At 35.9% G+C, this 17,659-nt stretch overlaps 2 protein-coding genes across 2 annotated transcripts; one reads left to right on the forward strand and one right to left on the reverse strand.

Moving 5' to 3' along the window:
• Positions 1–2,351: 2,351 nt before the first annotated feature.
• LOC132165668 (protein CHROMATIN REMODELING 8) lies at positions 2,352–9,253 on the reverse strand. Its single transcript, XM_059576322.1, has 8 exons — positions 9,171–9,253; positions 8,790–8,940; positions 7,823–8,362; positions 7,233–7,644; positions 5,479–6,352; positions 4,494–5,103; positions 3,772–4,242; positions 2,352–3,400 (listed from the first exon to the last, which is right to left on the reverse strand). The coding sequence occupies exons 2-8, from the start codon at positions 8,877–8,879 to the stop codon at positions 2,603–2,605; spliced, it is 3,795 nt and encodes a 1,264-aa protein (XP_059432305.1). The 5' UTR covers positions 8,880–8,940; positions 9,171–9,253; the 3' UTR covers positions 2,352–2,602.
• Positions 9,254–10,507: 1,254 nt separating this feature from the next.
• On the forward strand, positions 10,508–14,274 carry LOC132165703 (ABC transporter I family member 19). Its single transcript, XM_059576368.1, has 6 exons — positions 10,508–10,728; positions 11,009–11,169; positions 12,393–12,444; positions 12,686–12,822; positions 13,120–13,206; positions 13,625–14,274. Exons 1-6 carry the CDS (start codon positions 10,551–10,553, stop codon positions 13,910–13,912), a joined length of 903 nt encoding a protein of 300 aa, XP_059432351.1. The 5' UTR covers positions 10,508–10,550; the 3' UTR covers positions 13,913–14,274.
• Positions 14,275–17,659: the final 3,385 nt, after the last annotated feature.

A 17,659-nucleotide genomic window follows, 5' to 3' on the forward strand; every position in this document is an offset into this window, starting at 1 on the left:
AATCCCTACTTGTTTTCGCTACTGAGTGGTAGTGAGGAGAAAAGAAAGCCTTTTGGGTATTATATATGGCATATCAGGGAGAGTTGAGAGAGAGATATAATAAACAAAAAAAATAAGTTAAAGGACGTGTTAAATGGCTATGGGGAAAAATCATGCAAGAGGACAAATGTCCATTACGTGGAGGCTTCCTCTTGTGCATGAAAACAAATGGCAAATGAGAGAAAAAAAAAAAGTAAGACACGTTCTTATCAACTGGCTTGGAGGCTACGTCAAATTATTATTATTATTTATTTATTTATTTATAATTATTATTATTATTATTATTAAGCAATAAATCCTCCTAAAATCTAGAAGACTCTCAAATATTTAATAGGCTAATGATCCCACTAATACTCTCTTAACTAAATGAGTCATCTTTTATATATATATATATATATATATACACTTATCACGTATCACGTTGAGTTAAGAAGAGATAAAATCTCTTCATATATTCTAGGAGATCTACATAATATTTAATTGGATAAAAACTCACCAAAAAGTTCTATTCTAATGGCTTTTCTATATATGAGTATATGAATTAAATCCAACAACTATATATATATATATATTTATATATAAAAACAAAAATGCTTTATTTTAATCTACAAAATTTATAGGATGTCACATATATTCTTAAAACATTTATAAAATTTTAAATATACCCTTAATTTCACATTAAAAAAAAAAAAAAAAAAAGTAAGTTGAGGGTATCTTGATATCTATCATAGCATTCATGCCAAATCCTAACGAAAGAAGGTAGATTTCATCAAATTAGAAATTTGAGAGATGAAATTGAGAATTTTTGGACTTTAGAAGAGTCTTCTCAAAATGCGTGAAAGTTAAAGGGAGTCTTTGTGAAGTTAACCCTATTAAAATCTACCCAGATACGCGGATATTTATAAGAACAAGTAAAAAAGACGTCTCGATTCAAATTTATATAAAGAAAAAAATTGCAAAATCAATCTATATGGTTGTACCAATTTGCAATAAGCTCTCTAAGGTTTAAAAGTAGTTTAAAACTTCTTGCGGTAAGCACAAATGACAAACAATCCTCAAGTCCAAGCTTCTTTTTGAAATTTTAATGGAATTTGTTGCTCAACCACCCTCAAAGCCTGGGAAGTAGGGGTATCAACTTGGTCCGGTTTATCAGTTTTTGGCCAAAATCGAGGACCAGAACAGGGGTACTCGGTTCTTGATTTTGGGAAACTGGAATCGGGAATTAGGTCCCGGTTACCTGCTGATTTCGGTTTGTACCCGATTATCTGGACCAGGTAACCGGTTTTTTAAGAAAAAATATTTCAATGCCCAAAATACCCTCAAGTTATTTCACTCATTCTCCTCTTCGCCGAACCAGAGAACGAGAGGGTGGGAACAGTGGGATCGACGACGCTACAAATCCACTACAACACGACAGCTACAATTTTTTGTTTTTTTGACAAAACACAGCACAACAACTCATTCTCCTCTTTGCCGAACCAAAGAATCGGAGGGTGAGAACGAAAATGGGTTTTATTGCACAGCACAGCACAACAACACCAAACATGGGTTTTATTGCAGAAGAACAAAAATGGGTTTTATTGCACAGCACAACAACATCAAACAACACAGCAACATCAAACATGCGTTTTATTACAGACCCACCAAACCCCAAAACCAAAACAAATCAGAGGTATAGCAGTGGTGAATGGGGGTAGATGTGAGAAGTAATCGGTGACCATGAAGAGATAAAAAAGGATTTGGGGATTTGGAAATGGGAAATGAAGAGAGAGGCGGAATGGCGTGAAGTTGTGAAATATATATATATATATATAAGGTACCCTGGTTATGGTAAAAACCGGGTACTAGAACCGGAGCACCTAGTTTTTGATTTTTTTCAATCGGAACTGAAACCAAGTCCTCGGTTCCGGTTTTCCGATAATTATTGACAGCCCTACTGGGAGTACTTTGGCTACCTGATGGGCCATGGCCAATTATGGACGATCAAACCATCCCTTAGATTTTTAATTTTTATTTTTTAATTTTAATTTTTATTATAAATTTATATAGGACATGTGTTATATTATTATTAGCCTTAATGTGACATTTTGATGGTTTTCTGTCAAAATTTCAAACAGAAGTTAGAACTGGGGAGTTATTTGCCATTCGTAGTTTTAAATTACTTTTTAAACCCTAAAGAGCTTATTGTTAGACTATAAGAACTAATTTTGCGTTATAAAGAAAGGATGGAAAACAATAAGCTCAGAGCTGTAACCTAATTTCTGTTTATAATGATGTCAAACAAGCATGATGGCAACCAAAGCCAAGCATGATTGAACATTTTGGATTAATTTTAGAAGTTTCCAAAAAAAAAAATTCTACATTTTGCACTGTACAGCAAAAGATTGTTCAGTGAAGAGTGTGGCTTGAATCAGAAAGTGCCAAAAATGACCGAGAAACTGTAAAAAGGACTTTCTTGTCACCTTTGCCTGTCACTGAAAAATTGGAAGAAACAATGACCAACTGGCGAACACGACTAAAGCAGATATGAACATGGCTGCAGATCCTAGAAATATTTGTATGATTATTTCTGTAGATACTCTGGTTTTAGAACCCAATGCGATTCATTCAGGTCTTTCGCTAGTGTTGCTATTTCCTTCAAAAGATTCTTAAACAAGGGTAGATCCTCGGCGGGTATCCTCTCTTTGAAGTGCTGCACTATGCTGGCTGAAGTGGTTCTTCCACCTCTTTGTTGCATAAATGTACAGATCTGGCGTATCAAAACTTCCGGCTGCACTCTAGCTTTGTTCTTTGATGGTCTAGAAGGCCCAACATCAGCGGATCTTGCCTTGTTACGAGAACTTTTTTTTGATGATGAGGAATTCTCCAAGGCAGGATCACTTCGTGTACCCATCCCTGTCGGATAAACCTCGGATCCATGCAGAGTGGCCCCTCCACGCGGAACATCGTTATGAGAACTTGAAGCCAACTGTTGTTCAAGTCCAGCACCAACAGCTCTTTCTTGGGTACTTCGTATTCTAGCTAATAGTTCGCCTGAAGATAGTGCCTTCCCTGCGGATGCCCCAGCTGCAATTCCACTTATACTGTTGGTTCCACTGCTGGACAAGTCATTGACCGATTTGGTATTATTTGTCAACTGAGAGTTCACAGTTGAACCGAACTTCTGACGCATAGATAATGGTGCACCAGCAGTCCCGGATTTCCCGGTCCATGTTGGGACAGAAATACTGTCACGACTACGGAGCATCCGTGACTGGCGCAATGCTTCTGCTGCTCTTTGTGCAACTTGGGAAGCTTGCTCCTCAAGCCTCATCTTCTCCCCATCATGGGCGTTCATGATTACATCATGGTTCATGGCACTCTGTAGATGAAAAACAACACCAAGTGAGGTTACAAAAGAAATCCGAATGTACCCAGAAAAAAAATGGAGTTATGATGGAGCAAACGTGGGATCTAAAATAAGTGGTTCGTTAATGCCTTTTTGTCAAAACCAAAACAAGTGTGAATTAAGAAAACCCTAGTAATATCTACTTTCTGTTGCAACACTTGAGAATGATGTCAAAATGGTCTAACGCTAGCCTTCCCTTATCAAAATATACTAACATTCCAGCTTTCCAAATGCAACCAGACAACAATCAGGAAGAAAAAAATTAGTTTATGGTTGATTTACATGATAATGCCATCAAAGAAAGGTACAAACCAAAGCACAATAACAACGTTGAGGAAACTTACATGTATCCCATGGGCACCAAAAAGACTCCTTAAAATGCCTGTTTCTTCATCTACATCACCATCACTGTGATCAGCTTTTTCTTTCCCTTTCCCGCTCGAAGTTGCAATCCCTGATTTGTTATCATTTTCAGCTGCAACACCATCAGTATGTCGTGCAGGAACTTCAAGAGGTTTTTGCTTATCCTGTTTATCTTTCTGAGCCCCAACAACGTTTACATCTTCAGAAAGTTGACCGAAAATATTAGATGTTTCAGTTGACCCATTCTCTCTGTTGTCATTCAGGACGAAAAGATCCTTCATATCCCGAGCTTTAAAGAACCTTCTCTGCTGTGGGTTCTTCAAAATCTTATTAGTGAGAAAATGTTTGTAAATCTGCCGGTGGTACACCTTCTCCTCTATCGCTCCACTTGTGATCAATCTATACACTGTTACGTCCCGTTTCTGACCAATACGCCAAGCACGCTCCCTGGCCTGTTAAAGTAAAATGTTACCCTTGATTTACAGGGGTGTCTATTCAAATGAAGCAACATTTCACGTCAAGAATAAATTTCCATTCTGCCTGAAATTGACATAATTGTTCAAAGAAAAATTATGTGGGATTCCTTAGATATTAAGTTTATGAGAAGGCATCAAAAGCATCATATCATATTTGTGAGATTCTTAACATTCATGAACGGGAGAATATTTAAGATGGGGTGGAGTGATCAAACATAAAAAAGTACCTGCATGTCAGTTGAAGGGTTCCAGTCAGGATCGTAGATGATCACCCGGTCTGCACCAGTTAGATTTGTTCCCAAACCACCAACCTTGGTCGTTAAAATGAAGATAAAGACATCATTTGAGTTATTAAATTCATCCATTAAGGCCATTCTTTGTTTTACGGGAGTAAGACCATCCATTCTCCTGTAGCAGTAGCCAGCGGTAATCAAAAACTTCTCAAGAATATCAAGCATTTGTTGAGTTTGTGTAAAAAGAAGAACACGATGACCTTGTTCCTTCCAAACCTTAAGCACTTGGTCAACTACTTTCATTTTTCCACTGCGTTCTGGATTCCCATAGTCTGGATTGTGGCAGGAATGCTCCCTCTCAAGCAGATCAGGGTGATTGCAAATCTTACGCATCACATCAATTCCGTAAAGAGAATTTCTATTGCCATCTAAAATCTGTTCTACCTCAGTGCTAGCTAGAAAAGCTCTATACACAGATCGTTGCTCTGCAGTGAGGCTGCAAAAGAGGACATGTTCGGTCTTCTTTGGAAGGTGGGCATTCACATCAGCCTTCATACGTCGTAGGAGATAAGGCATGATTAAGTCACGCAGGACCACAGCACACCTGACAGCAAAAAAAATGCAAAAAAAATTAAGACTCAGAAAATACTCTCAGGGAAATTTTGAAAATCAGAAATTGAAGAAACCTTTTTTGGGTAAGTCAGTTAAGAAACTCATGAAAAAGAAAATAGTGAATCATCCAAACTTAAAGCGAATAATGAGCTCCTCCCCTTCCTGCCCACATCCTCTCCCCTCAGCCAGGGGATCGGGGATCTTTCAACATTCAAGACTAAGTGAATAACTCAAGACATGACAAGCCAGGTTTTTATCTTTTAGCTGAAATTCTTTTCTGGGTGTCTCGAATCAGCTTGTACATACTAAAAATTTCAAAAATAAACCAGACCCTTCTAAAAATGTTTGGAGATATCACAAAGGTCACCTGTAAGCTGTGGATACTTGCAATGGTGAAGCATTAGCATAACCACCAACAGATATGGGGACTGCAAACTCTGCCTCAAATACAGGCAAGACACCCAGCTTCCCAGGGAAAACAAAATCAAATAAAGACCACAGTTCAGCCAGCTTGTTCTGAATTGGAGCACCAGTCATTATTATTCGATGAATTGTCTGTAGCTGCTTGCAAACTAGAGTAATCTCAGCATTCGGATTCCGAATTCGGTGTCCTTCATCCAAAACTGCATAACCCCATTCAATATCAAGCAATTTTTCACCTAATATGCGCAGTTGCTCATAAGTGGTGATAAGCAACCCAGATTCTGATCTCAAAACACGGTTTATCAAGGAATCCCATTTTCCATTGCTCCTAGACGAGATGTCTCCCTCATATTCACTGTCAAATGAAGCTTCGCTTTCATAATCACTATCATAAGATTTGGCTTGCTTCTTCCTATTAATAGGATCCTGAGCAGAATCATGTAGTATCACCACATGAAAGCTTGGGTACCATTTTCGTGCTTCCCTTCTCCACTGTCGCAAGAGTGTAACAGGGCAGACAATAATGCTCGGTTTGTACATATTACTGAAATGCAGTGCACCAAGAAAAGATAAGACTTGGATAGTCTTACCAAGACCCATCTCATCTCCCATAATCCCACCTGCTCTTTGGCAATGCAATTCCCACAACCACTGTACTCCCACTTTTTGATAGTCAAAAAGTGCGCAAAAGATGCTTTCTGGTATTTTCAGCCCACCTTCAAGTGTTACATAAGGAGGTTCATAATCATCCACGTCTTTAACACCCTCTGGCTTCACATCTTCACAACTGGAGCTTACTACTTCATCCCTTGCATCCTCTGCAAGAAAAATAACAAGGTTGATACGAAGATATGAAATTCTGGACAACAATACAGGACATATGAAATTCTGGACAACAACACATAAGAAACAAATTAAAATGTGTAATTACTACTTCTGGACAACTTGTCAGATTAAAAATAACTAATTGTTCCCAGATGGCCAGATGCGTGCAATCTGCTAGTAACTAAAATATAAGGTCAAGAATATACACTAGGCAGGCATGATTGTGTGCATGTGTCAGGTGTACAATGTAAATGAGAAAACGAAGTTAGATATTATTTATAAAAAAAAAAAAAAAAAAAAGGGGGTTCACAATTTTTGGCTCCTTCCTGGCCCAGAAGTTTGCTTCTAAATAAAATAATAATAATAAAAAGAAGCATGTTTGATCATTGCCACCCTTTCAGAATTTTAGGAAGAAACAGTAATTCTTTAACTTGAGATCAGGTGCCTAAGACAAAAGGATCATTAAATATGTAAATATATATATATAGAGAGAGAGAGAGGCCAACACAAAATGGACTAATCTATAGGCAGGCCACTTGTCTATATCCAAGATATGCTAATAAGATCGACAAGCCACATAATGTAATTCTTATACCTAGCCAAGGTCCAACAATAAGAAAGTAACTTACAGTTCAACGCCTCACCATTTCCTCATACATACAGCCCATCAACTAACTCGTAATAAAACATTACACCATAATCAACAAAAGCTACACCAAAACAGGGCTAGACGAAAATATAAACCAAAGAATTGGCAGAAAGCCAGGCACCAATGCATCAGTTGGCACACATCAATCCAACATACTGATTCTCAGCAAACAATAAGACCAGAGAACTACCTAATACTGAAAGCAAACAGAATATTGATCATACCACTTTCTTCCAAGTGCTTTTCCTCACAAGAAATGAGCTTTGTCCACTTCCTGTTAGGCAAAGGCCGTTTGTTTTTCTTTTTCCTTTTTGAATCATCATTCTTTTCTAGCTCTCGTTTTGCGGATTGAGGAAGTTTTAAAGGTGTTTTCAGCCTTTGAAAAGGACGAGTAGGTGCATCAAGCTTTGGCAAAGCTTCTGGATCAAGGAGTTTGGTTGTTGGGCGAGCTTGAGCAGCCTCTGACATTGACCGTACAGCTCTGGCAACACTTGCAGCAACAAGATTATTAGTCTCATCTTCATTCTCAGGTACATCGAGCCTATTAAATGACCCTGGTTGTTGAAGACGGCGCTCAAAACCCTTCAGCTTATGAAAAGGAGTTAAAATTCCTTTCCGAATGAATTCATCCCTTTCCTAAAATGTAAACATGGTAACATTAGTCCTCACTCTTCCTCTTTTTTTGTTAACTATCAATTAATTTGCATAACAAAAAAAAAAAAAATCACAATTCTATTATCATATCCTTTTCAATTCTGCCACAAATCTCATCAATGCTGCACTGAGTAGAATTTTAAGACTATGTTCAACTTACTGTTTCAACAAAGCCTGAAGATGCTGCATCCAAAAGTGCATCAAAACCAGTATCCTCCTCAAATGAGACTATTTTCTGTCTCTTTTCCACATTTTTCCTCGATTTCTGAACCTCTTTTAACTTCCTCTTGCGTTTTGGCTCTTCCTTGACCAGATTTCGTAACACCTTGTCATGTTCAACAGCTTTGGAAGAGTTACCCTTGCGCAAATCTGAAAGTTCTTTGTCAAGTTGAGCCTTGGTTTTCTTGAGGCTTCGAAGCCGATCAGCAGCCAAGGCATGCTGAAGATTTAAGCCATTAGGGGAAACTTGACCACCATCCTCTTGATTTCCAAGCTCCCCTCTGTCATTACCATCACTTGCAACATTCCTCACCTGCCCAACAGTGGAGGCAACGGCATCTATTTCAAACTCTACTACCTTCAATTTATGGAAGAGTTTTGCTTGGCTCGTGGATGATGGGTCAATACTTTCCGACTTCTCGAGAGGTTCCTCCTCCGTGCTCCCTCCACCTTCGCTACCATTCTCATCATTCCTTATTACCTGCCATTTGAGGATCACTATTGTCAGATTCCATAATTTCGATCGACTAACTCATATTTCTACCCAATACATCATAAATTCACATAAAAATATTCCTTAAACGCTAACCATTACCATTTCAAGAACTAAAACAGTTCTCACCAAGTTCAGTTTCATAGCAACAATTAAAGTTAGAATAACAACACTAACAAGGAGAATAAATTTTTTACGTGATCAGAAGTGAACTCCATTCCATGGTCCAAATTAAATTTCATAGATTGGTGAATATGTTGCCACATTATTTAAAATGCTTAAATGGCATGGCACCATGGAGCCAGTTAGATGCAACAAAACAAAATCTTAACCATTCTCGTGTTTCCTAAAGCTCTTAACTAAACACATTGAATGTTACATATTGTATTAAAGTTAATAGAGCCGGGGCCGATACCTCTGCTAGAATGTCACGCTCGATATCCTCAGGATTCGCGGAGGTTATACCCAAACTACTAAGCAGAACTCTATCCTCGTCTTCGGCCATAGAAATCGCATCGGCCGCTGCTTCTTCACTATAATGTCATGAAGCAGACAAGAGAATGGCGCTACGAACAAAGAACAGACATCAATATATATTCATTATTCATCAGCGTCCTCAATAATTTTTGAGTTCAAACCCTAAAACAGAAAAAAGTCTTTTGGCAGCTAACAGTAAGCTACTCCGATTAACAAACAAACAAACAATCCAATTGGGTCGATGAATGAATAATAGTGAATGCAAATGGAGAAACATCAAGAACAAACCAATTCCGATAAGGAAATTTATAGAACGTACCAGGAGCCCCCCCACCCAAAAGATGCAAATTCAATTTCTACAAAGCCCCTGATTCAAGGGGTCAATGATCTCCGGTCGCTGGCTGGCTGTGGCGCTGTTTGGGTTTTCAGGTATTTATTGGATTTCCTATATGCCTTGTGCGACAGTCGTTTTAGAGACAATGGAATAGAAATAAAGGTCTACGACGGCTTATGATAAGTTGTCGTCTGCTTATATTCCCCAATAAACCAAAAAGCTTAAATCCAAAAATAACCCTTGTGAATCAATAAAATAACACATTTTGTCCAACCTTTTTATTTTTATTTTTTTTAATTTTTAATTTTTATTTTTAATAAATAATGTATATTCAAGCAACGCATCCCATGTACACATGGAATATATAAGAGATCCCTAATTCGAAGATAAATAAATGCATAAATCTAAAAATTCATAAAAATTAGAAATAGTCATAGTAGACCAAGCCACTCTCCATGAGTATAGCGTTTGTAATACCAACTTCTTCAACTGGATCAATCATCTCTCGCAATCATCAAAATTTCGAGCATTCTGCTCTCATCAAATACACCATATCACACACGATGGAACCATCCGCCTTATGTGTAATGCATGACCATTTCCTACCCGTCCTCTTCAACTACACAAACATTTTGTCTAGCCCCTTTAACACTTATTAAAAAAATAATAATAATAATAATAAAAAAAAAACTTACTTAATACCTATAAAAAAATTGTCAATAATATATCATTAACATATTTCCTTGAAAAAAAAAAAAAAAAGAGGTAAAAGGTAGTGGCCTTTATGGTGATGGTAAAGTTCTTTGATGATCCATCACCCCCAGGGATGTGGAACGCGGGAAACCCCATTTTGGGTGAACGGTCCAAAATTTGCTTAAAAAGTAAGTTTTATAAGAATTCTCTCATATTTATTGTTCGAATTGTTAGTAATTTGAGAGTAAAATTGTTCAGATCTTTATCTCTAAATTTAGAGCAACTACAAATTTGACTATAAAAATATTTTGATAAAATGATTAAAAAATTTGCTTATAAAATTAATTAATTAATAAAATAACTTGTAAATGATTCAATCTTAATTATTTTATCATATAGTAAGTAACTTATAATAGAAGGCATAGTAATCAATAAGAATAGGCATGTTCAAACTCGCAAGAGGTACTTGACCACAAAAAGAGCCTCACCAACTGTTACAGTCAACCTCTGACGTGGCTTCACAAGACTTCACATCGTGGCACTTGTGTAGGCCAATCGTCTGCTCCCAACAGCATTAAGACACGCCTGAAACTGGTTCGCTTAGAGCTAATATAAAATGACCCGGGAATAAACGATCAAATCCATACAACTCCATTTGTCTCAGAACCAACAATGGCGAACAAAGAAGCTTCGAAGCCGAGAGATGAAGCAGATGAAAATGGGAATTCAAACGCTATCAGAGTCTGCGGCATGCAATTCGCGTACGAGGGAGAGCCACCGCTCTTCGCGGACTTCAACCTCGAGCTCCCACCCGGATCCCGATGCCTTCTCGTCGGTGCCAATGGATCTGGTAAGAACCAAATCCACGAATTAATAACCTTGGTAAAATTTTTTGATTATTTGAACTCAAATTTGTGTTAAATTTTGTTTGTTGGGTCACGAATCTTGCAATAAAAAGTTGAGCCTTTTATGGATTTTTAGCACTTTCTGCTAAGCTTGTTGGAGAACACCAATGTCGATTAATAACAACAAAAAGTGAGTGGTTACTCATGTTTTAAGGGAGAAATGTGTGAAAAATGTCCCCTTTTTTGGGTTTTCTGTGACACTCAGGCATTGCTCATTGTGTGCAGGGAAGACCACTTTGCTGAAGATTCTTGCGGGTAAGCATATGGTAGGAGGAAGAGATGTGGTACGCGTGCTGAGTCGGTCGGCTTTTCATGACACCCAGTTGGTGTGTGGTGGCGACTTAGCTTATTTGGGAGGATCTTGGAGTAAAACCGTTGGCTCTGCTGTGAGTTGTTAAATTCTCATTCATAGGCCTTGATTTTTTTTGAGGACAATAAAAGCATGATACACAATTTCATTTACAGAAGATTAAAAAAAAAAAAAAAAAAATGATGAAGGTGTCCCTTGATGGAATTAAAGCTGGTGGAAATTTACATTTACATGAATCATGTATCTGATAAGCGGGGGTCCTCTGTTGATTGGTCTGTTTCAAAGAAGAAATAGCATCTAGCACAAATTATGTCTTGGGCAATGCCCAAGTTATTTACTTAAAGATTGTGGCCAACTTGGAAATAAAACCCAATTTATATGGTCTTTGAAGGGCTTATGCTCCAGTGGAAGCTTTAAACCTTGTCCCATGGCTTTTTCGTTACGCATTTGAGATAGAAAAAGAATAGGCTGTAGTCAGAGCTTCTTTACCTATTTGTTACTTAGGTTTGTCAGAATTAGCTGGTGATGATGATGATATTTCTGTGTAGGTGTCTTTTCCATATAGTATGGATTTTTCTAATGAAGAATTACTTACAAATTTTGGTTAGGTAAATTGCCATTTGTCAATTATATTTTCTAGGATTTCCAGGGAGTTAATAAATAAGAATAACACAATGATTCTTCCCTGTCACTTAAAGTGCTAACAAGAGAATATTAATTATTTCTCTCTTTCACTTCACTATTCCATTCAAATTTCATCTCTCTCTCTCTCTCTCTCTCTCTCTCTCTCAATTTGCATCATAGACAAACATACAAGCAAGCAGACGCGCACACGGGCATGCCTGCACACACAACACACTATGATTACAATTCCAAGAGTCCTAACAATAGATCATCTTGCTTGTAGATGTAGTATGGTCAACAATTTAAGATCAAAGGCAAACTGGTGTGCAGTAGATATATGTTTCTTTTTCTTCTCTCCTTAGGGCAGATTTATGGGTTGTGTGTATACATGGTCAGTTATCTTCTATAAGATAGTCTGATTGAACTCTCTCTCTCTCTCTCTCTCTCTCTCTCTCTCTCTAAAAAATAGATCTCTTATTCCTCTTATATGGATGAGCCTCTAGGTCATTAGCCCTATTATGGGTATCATCACTGTGAGTTGGTTTGATTGCATACTCTGAATTCGCTAGAGATATCTATGAATGAACTCAATCAGGCGATTGTAACCTGTTTATCTTTTGACCCCATTCACATGCATTTGTCATGCTCTGAACAAAATTATCTGCAAACATTCAGGGTGAGATTCCACTTCAGGGTGATTTTTCTGCCGAACATATGATATTTGGAGGTGCGTAATATACTGCACAGTACATTTTTTTTCTACTGCTGATAACCACATTATAGATGTTATACCCATTATTAGATAAATAAATATACAGCAAATTATCTGCTGCTTCTTTAAGTTTCTTTATGTATGTGTATGTATCTATAAGATAGATGGACAGTCCTTTGCATTCTCCCTACAATAATTTTCCTTTCTTGTTGATATTAAGAAAAATTGGGACTATACTAATATTCTCTTTTGGCAGTTGAAGGGACTGACCCTGTTAGGAGAGACAGTTTGATTGAGCTACTTGATATTGACCTGCAATGGAGAATGCACAAGGTATCTGATGGGCAGAGGCGTCGAGTCCAAATTTGCATGGGTCTTCTTCATCCTTTCAAGGTATTATGGAATTATGAATGTGGGACTGAATATGAGTTATAGAGTTGTATCATATCATCCTTGAAACTCATTGTGAGTTTATGCTTGCTTTTTGTCTTCGCTGAAAGTTTTAACCATGCACTTGTTTCTCTCTTAATATTTCTTTGAATTGCTTTGTCTTCAGCTTCTAGATGTTGGTACCTCTTTTCAATGGCCATATCATATTGCATTTGGGTTTTAACTATGATGAACATTCAGTGAAGTCTCATAGCAGTCTCACTTATTACTAACTTTACACTATTTATGGTACATTCACAGGTCCTTTTGCTAGATGAGGTTACTGTTGACCTGGATGTTGTTGCTAGACTGGACTTACTTGACTTCTTTAAGGAAGAATGTGATCAGGTTTTCACTTGCTATATCTATAATTACATTCAGATGCATGCATACACTAGATTTTGAAGCATGGCAATACTTAAAAAGAAGGAGACGCTAGATATGCATAACAGTCTTGACACACCAGTAAATCATGTGATGGGGAATTGTCTAATCTATTTGCACGCCACATGTAGAAAATATGGCATGCCTTATATATATATATATATATATATATATATATATCATTAAAGCTTAAGGCATCCCTAGGTATACAAGAAATATACAAAAGAAAACACCTAATTAGAATGAGGAAAAAGAACAAACAAAAAAAAAATGTAACGAATCGTCAAAGGAGAAACAAAATATGCTTTAGATATACTCATATTGATAACTTCCTATATATGTGAACATATTGCCAGTAATAATGTTGACGTATTTTCTTTAGAGAGGAGCCACGGTAGTATATGCAACACATATTTTTGATGGTCTAGAGACATGGGCGACGCATTTGGCATACATCCAAGATGGAGAGTTGAGGAGGACAGAGAAGTTATCAGAGGTTAATGAATTGAAGAATTCAGCCAATCTGCTTTCGGTGGTTGAGGCCTGGCTCCGTGCTGAAACCAAGCGTGAGAAGAAGAAACCCATTAACCCTCCTGCCCAAGTCCAGAAGACCTCTCCTTCTGGTGCTTCTCCTTTTATGTCATCCAGACACATGGCATACTACCGTTAGTCTTGCTGAAGTTTATTCTTTTTATTATGAATCAAATAAACCTCACAAAATATTTGATAGGGATTTACATTTAAAGCCAAATGTACAAGAAAAATGAGAAAAGCTTTTAGGTGATAAAAAGAAGTGATTGTGGTACTTCTCATTAGCTTGAAATAGAAATCAAGGATAGCAGTAAATGCTAGCTATTGAATTTGTTGGCAAGATGGTGAAGCCATAATGTTCTGCTGCTGGCAGATGATGTAGTAAATAAACGTGTTAATTATATTGGGCTATATCCATTTGTTTTTCTTTTTGTTCTTTGAGAATTTGTTGTGACATGATGATATCATTAAGCAAGAAATTTATTTGTGGTTTCTCCTTCATTTTGTGCTGGTGAAAGAAACTTGTTTGTTGTAGTGAAAGATCTTGATTATGATGTGGGCTTGCATATTTTAGGTGGGAAAAGTAAAAGTGAGCAAATTGTGATTGGCTGGATGTCCGTTGTTAAAGGCATGCTTTCTCCTTTGCACTTACCATTACTGCAACTTGACAGTATTATTTCATCCGGTTTGAAGCATGACAAAGTTTTCTTTCAACTTAGTCTATTAAATTGACACCTGCTCTTAGAATATGTGATTTTTCACATGTACTTTTAATTAGATAAAGCTTACATGTGAGAATTATGTTCTTGAATAGATTAGGCTTAAAGAATTTTCTCTAACTCAGTTTGAAAAACTTTACTATAAATAATGGTTAAATGAAACTTGATGTAAATAAGTTCTCCTTCCTTTCTTAAAATGTGATACTATAATTACCTTTAAGCCATAGAGTAACTCTAAGCCATAAAGCAATTGGTGGTTGATAGAGACTTGGTAATATGGTCTACCTAAATGTGGATTCTAGGCTCAAAGTATCATATCCTTGACAACATCATCACCTACAATGAAATGTGTAATGACCTAGAAAAAAAAAATGTTAATCTCATTGTGGTATTATTTTAAAATGATTAACCAACTTGCAATTGAAGCTTATGTGAGATTTTGTACTTATGACCACCTTATAATCTATTTGGTCAATGTTGCAAATTCATCTTTTCAGCGTGGGATTAACTTTTTGGGATGTTATAATTTTCCTTAGACAATTTTTTATTGTTCTCGTAAGGGTTTCATAGGCAGGATCAGCGCCATATCATGATGTTACTAAGTTACTCTGATACTATTTTACTAAATTAAATTAGACTCTACCAATGAGTCTGCACAACTAAGCCCATTTAACATAGTCTGAGTTAAAGGTAGGGAGTGTTACAATTTTATATATATTCAGGTCAACCACCTGATTTAGACAACCATGATGTTTGAGTTGGTGGGGCTCTTCATGCTTTGGTTGAAATTCTAATAAAAGGGTTTGGGGAGAAATTGAAGGTAGCTCTTTTTGTTTGCTTATTTATGGCACTCACATTCTGATAGCTATGCTTCTCCAACCCTCCCCACAACCAACCCAATAACATCAACACTTTCCAACTGAACTCTATCTAAAAAGTTGTCCAGTACACTACTTCTGTCTTGGCTCTCCATTAATGGGGCCTGCATGACAAAAAAGAGCAGAACTATCCCACCAAACACTGAATAACTTATAATCTTCGTCTCGAGGTTGAGTAAAAAAAAAGAGTAATGCTAAAATTACATTTTTATTTCACAATTATTTTACAATGCACATAACAAACTCTTTAATCAATCATTGTTAAAAAATAAAAAATAATCAAAAATCAAAAATTGGTCGAAAATGACAGGTCAACATTGTGGAATAGTTGTGAGATAAAAATTATACCTAACAAAATGACCCAAATCACAAAACGCCCTTCTGGTTTTGTATTTTTCCTGCATAGCTCTTTGTTGCTTGCTATATAAACACAAAATGGAATCTGTTGCATATCACAAAGGAGGTTAAAAATATTGTTGGTTTTAGGTTTGATTAAGTGGTCAATAGTTGTTTGTGTCGCTGTATCTGTCGAGAGAAGAAATTTATGGGAAAAAAAAAAAAAGACTTTTGGAGGGGGAAAAATTACTTACTCTTCTAGTTTTAAAGAAATAAGAAAAAAAAAAAAAACAAATTATGTAAAAAAAAAAAAGTTTTTTACTGTGATAAATTTGATGAGAAATGTTATATGCCACATTTTTATTTTATAATTATCTCATATTGTTGACATGACAATTCTAACTAACCATTAGTTTGACTGGGACTATCACATCAGGATTGTGAAATAATTGTGTATTAAAAAAAAATATATGATTTCTACCGTTACTTAAATCTTATTTATATATATGGGCACTTTTTTCTGGCCTAATATGTAAGGACACTTATAAAGCAATATGTAATACATTTAATATAGTATAAGATACAACACAAGAGACTGATAAAATAAGCAGTGTAAGATTTTAAAAAGGAAAATGTTTGAGGTACTACAATTTTTTATTATAATTTCATTATAAATTCACGTAACAATCTACATTTTAGTGATTGACATGGTAAATGTTATATGAACTGTCACGTAACAATCTACACTTTAGTGATTGGTGTGATAAGTAGCACATAGATTCCTAGGCCAGTTTGCAAGGGACGTATTAAAAATTGTAGTACCCCTAACAACACTTTTTTCAAAAAAACGGATTGTCCGTGATTTAGTAAAACCATACAGCATGCATGATGTATTCAACACTTTTTTCACATTTGGCTTGATCTTTGCTCAATCTCACTAAATTGGGTCCCCATTTTGCCCTTAGTGCAAGAAACCTCCCAATTTACTGTTGTTGTTGGGTCTGACCTTTTCCAGTGGTCTTCGAGAGAAAGAGGGAGCGTTTTGCTTGGGGAGTTGGTCAATTAGTTATAAAATTCATGGTGTATTTGAAAATAAAACAATGATACATCACAAATAATAAGGTTTCTTTTTCCTTGACAAAAAGAGAAAGGATAGAGCTTTTTCTTTTTTTCTTTTTTTCCTTTTTCAAACTGGGTTGAAAGAAATTATTTAAATAATTTAATAAATTTTGATAACTCAATCTATTAAGGGTCTATTTGGAATTGTGTTTAAGGGATATAAAAGTACTTTTTAACACTCAAAAAGTTTGTCCGAAGAAAAAAAATATTTGTTTGGTAAAATGAATTAAAAGTACTTTTAAGAGTCTAAAAAACTTAAAAATTGCTAAATGCACTTTTGGCAAAAACTTAAAAATGAAACTTTTGTCCAAAAGCTCTTTTTAATTTAAAAACTCTATTTTTCAAACACAATTCCAAACAGGCTCTAAATTGGCATATGTGTTTAGAGATCATTCTCCATCAAAATAAATGTTATTATTGTAAGTGATTTTGATATGCATTTCAAAAATACTTTGTGACGATGTGTGTGATACGTTAATACGCAAGAAATCAATCTTAATTTAATAAATTAGATTGTAAGAATTTTTTTTAACTCAGTTTAAAGAAAAATTTTGTCTTAAAAAAAAAGGAAAAAAAGGCAATCGTCATTAAAATAATTAATGAAGAGCTACTTAAGAAAAAGTACAAAAAATTAACCCAATCAATTAACATGGTTCAAATAAAAAGTCAATAAATAATTAACCCAATCAATTAATCTTGATTTCTACACTTATTTAATATAATATTTCCATAGATCTATTACCGCCTTTTTTTTTTTTTTGTATCAATTAATTATAATTCTTTAATTATTGGTGTCAGAGCGAGAGAATCATTGATTCCTTTCGGATCAAATTT

This window comes from Corylus avellana, chromosome ca11 (assembly GCF_901000735.1).
Source record: "Corylus avellana chromosome ca11, CavTom2PMs-1.0".
NCBI classification, from domain to species: domain Eukaryota; kingdom Viridiplantae; phylum Streptophyta; class Magnoliopsida; order Fagales; family Betulaceae; genus Corylus; species Corylus avellana.